The 3634-nt window shown below is 47.1% G+C and overlaps 1 protein-coding gene across 1 annotated transcript; it reads right to left on the reverse strand.

Moving 5' to 3' along the window:
- Positions 1-1137: 1137 nt before the first annotated feature.
- On the reverse strand, positions 1138-2866 carry gadd45ga (growth arrest and DNA-damage-inducible, gamma a). The gene is made up of 4 exons (XM_058636247.1): positions 2568-2866; positions 2353-2454; positions 2024-2234; positions 1138-1878 (listed from the first exon to the last, which is right to left on the reverse strand). The coding sequence occupies exons 1-4, from the start codon at positions 2618-2620 to the stop codon at positions 1765-1767; spliced, it is 480 nt and encodes a 159-aa protein (XP_058492230.1). The 5' UTR covers positions 2621-2866; the 3' UTR covers positions 1138-1764.
- Positions 2867-3634: the final 768 nt, after the last annotated feature.

The following is a 3634-nucleotide window of genomic DNA, read 5'->3' on the forward strand; positions in this document are numbered from 1 at the left end:
TTTTCTGTTTTCAGTCATTTGGCATTGTGTCCCAGGCTTCCCTGCAAGAGCTGGCTGGAAATTTTACAGGTGATTTTTACTACATTTCCTCTGTTTCTATCATATGACTGCAAGTACAGGCTTTATTGCCCATGTAAAGTCCCTTTGTTGCAACTCCACTACTTGAGTAAAGCTTCCTCTGTTCCTGGAAGACTGAGAACTTGTCTGATATCAGCGTCAGTGAAGAGGGACTGCCCTCTGTGCTTGTGTGTGTGTGTGTGTGTAAGAGCACATATACAGGTTATGACCAACAGTTGGCTGAAGACCAAGGTGTTGTCAAGAAAAGCAAGTTGACTTCCTCCGAAGTCTGAAGTCTTTGTTGGGGGCCGGCCTTTACTGTCAGCTTCATGTGAGTCCGACCACAGCGCACAAACTTCCCCTTACACCTGCAACCAGACTGACCCTTATTCCTCTGCAGCTCAGCACCAATACCTGTCTTTTTGTTTTCTACCAGTTTGCACTAAATGTGTAAACTGTTGCAGAATATTGCATCTCTGACAATATGCTGAGTTTAACCCTCAGTGTTACATGCATGCAGTAGAGCAAAAAGTGGGTTATTAACATCGTGCAGCCTCTCTCTTTCCACTTGGATGCACAAAACGATAGCTAAACACACTGACACACAGACCCCCTCTAACCCCAGCTGCCAGCCAGTGAGCAGAAAACAAAAGAAAGCTCTTTCCTGCAGCCCTCCCCCTGCCTCGGCCTCAATTCTGGCTACAGTGATTGTGCAAGCTGGTGCATAAGGCAGCTGGTCTAGTGGAATAAGATCAGTGTCTGGAAATGGCACATGTCACAAGCATCATGTGGTGTAACTGTCTTACTCTCTCTTCCTCCATTGAGTCTCTTTCTAAGGCATTAACTTGTTTTTATCTATTCTTTCTACGTATTTGCCACCCACCCTCTTCTCTTTCCTTCTCCGCTGGCACAGTGTAGTATTCGTGCATCACTTCCTGGTAAATTTACGTCTGTGTAATATGCTGCGACTTCCCACGCTCTGCTGCTCTGAGGCTAACTTTAGATGTGCTGACTGCCGACGGCCTGTGAAGCTTAAAACAAAAGGAGGGGAATATAAAAAAAACATCTGACAAGTGAGGATGCATTTGAATCCAAACGTTTATTTGCAAATCAATAAAAATGAATACAATTCATGTTGCATTGTTCGGTCTGCATGTGTGAAAGCAAACAATAGTCCACGTTAACGTGCCAAATACAGACACAGCCGACGTCAGGATTTGCAAGCAAAGCGTCTGCTTTTTCCCAAGAACATCCTGATAGCTGTCCAAGTCCATTTAGGCCTTTTTTTTCCTCCTCCTCCAAATACCATCTTCAGAAGCAGCCTGTTGTCTCTCTGGTGAGATTCATGCTGGCTCCACACTTTCAGAAGTCCTTATTTCTCTGATCTCTTTCCCACTAGAGGAAGTCACCTTTCATCTTTACCAGCATAATCCAACTCCTCAGGCCATCAAGCTCTCTGTCCACTCCATGTGCACCTGGTTCAACAGTTGGCCTCTCAACTTGAACCCCTTCCCCGTGGGTAATCCAGAACCAATGTGCTGACCCAGACTGAACTGCAAGGGGTGGATGGGTTTGCAAACCACGGCCTCTTCATCCCCGAAAAAGTCAGGCAGAAAGGCTCAATGCCCCGACAGAAGCTCAGCTCCTTGACTTTCTATTCATCATGTCTTCATCATCAGCATGTGAAGCATTAAGTTGGTTGTCACTTCAGCGCTCTGGGAGAGTGATGGCGGGCACCCAGTCATACACGCTGCGGCTCTCCTCGCAGAACAGACTCAGCTTATCCAGAGCGGGGTCTTTCCACGGGTTTGCACTGGGGCTCTGGTGTTGGAAAAGAAAGGACATGACATTCAAAGATCTGACAGTCAGACACAGCTATGCAGCAACTTGGCAGCGGAACACTCAGACACAGCAGTGATGCATGCATGATTCACCGGCTGAGTGGGTGCTCGGCCACGGAACGTACCGTGACAAGAATGCAGTGTGCGTCTTTGGGCTCGCCGGTCCCGTCGGCGCCCACGAGGTCCGCGAGGCGCTCGATGTCATTGACGCGCACCACGTTGATGTCGTTGTCGAAGCAGAAAGCCTGGATGAGGGTGAAGTGGATCTGAAGAGCGATGTCACACTCGTACTCCTCATCCGTGGCGAGGACGCAGAATGCCACGCTGTCTGGATCACTGAGGAGAGAGAGGGGGGAGATACATGGTCAACATATGATCCTTCCATTGTTTACTGTACTTTTAGAAAACGCTGAATTGCATTTAAAAAAAAGAGCTCGAGACATATAATACTTACACATTCATGACTTTAGCAGATTCATAAACTCCCACTGTCAGGTAATCCTGCTTCTTTGCGGCGATCAGCAGCTCCTCCAGGGCTGCGCCAGCACTTTGCACCCTTCACAAGGGGGAAAACACACACCATCAGACAACTGTGCACATTCGCGTATACACTGCTACAAAGCGACAGCTTCCGTGGTGTTGCCATCTGTCTGTGCGTCGAGCGCTTACCTGTCTGCGTTTTCCATTGTGTTCATTTGTCCGTTAATCTCCTCCAGAGTCATAGTTATAATCCAAGCGCGATCGGGTTCTTTTCACGGCAGAGTAAGAAGTGAGTGAGTGTGTGATGTTGTCGGTGTAGTTTCCAGCGTTATTCTGAGCTCTGTACAGGCTGTGGGTGTTTTTATAGCAGCTCCGCGTTGTTTCTCGGCAAGGGCGGTGTTTTCCTGCTCGTGTCTCTTACCATTGGCTCAGAGCAGCCGGGGCGAGGAAAACAAAAGTCCCGGCTCCTGCGCTGATCTTGTTGACAACCCCACGTGGGGGCGAGATTACAATATTTCAAGAAATCCATCCTCCCTCCCTCCCTCCCTCCCTCCTTCACCCACCACACACTCACTCACTCACCCACCACTGCTGCGTCCTTGCCGTGTCAACATCATCACAATGTACCAAAAACTAAATGTCACTGTAATTATTAACGCAGTAAAGCTTGAACCCACTATTGCAGGGGGAAACACGCCTGCTCTATAGACTGATTTGTTTACCGTTAAATAAAGTGTGGTATCTGGCCTCACTGTGGCTGAGATAAGATCCTTAAAAAAAATGGGAAATAATTGAAACGATGCAACAAAAAATGGGTTTAAAGTAAGGCCATTTTAAAAACATTTATTAAAAAAAAAAATGATATAACGATCAGATCTGATCTTATAACTGACAGGTAATAGATGAATAAACACCTCTTTCATAAGACAAGTGTGCTGCAGTGTCACTCACGCCAGGAACCTGCAGGTTATGCAAGTGTTAAAGCACCATTAACTGTTTTCACATGACAGTTATGAAACCCGAGGGAATATGGGAGACCATTAGACCATTGCATTACAGTGACAGAACTGAATATGATATGTAGATCACTTGGGGGGGGGGGCTTTGGGGAGTCAGATGCAGATGCTAAAGCTGTGAAATCAGTTGCAATGTTCTCTCTGTGCCCCGTGATAAACTGGAAAGATCGTTTCGAGTCTGGATTTCCCCCCCAGTTTAGGAGGGGGAAATCACTGCTGTGATATTTGCAGACTTCTCTC

Source organism: Solea solea, chromosome 8, assembly GCF_958295425.1.
Source record: "Solea solea chromosome 8, fSolSol10.1, whole genome shotgun sequence".
NCBI lineage: Eukaryota > Metazoa > Chordata > Actinopteri > Pleuronectiformes > Soleidae > Solea > Solea solea.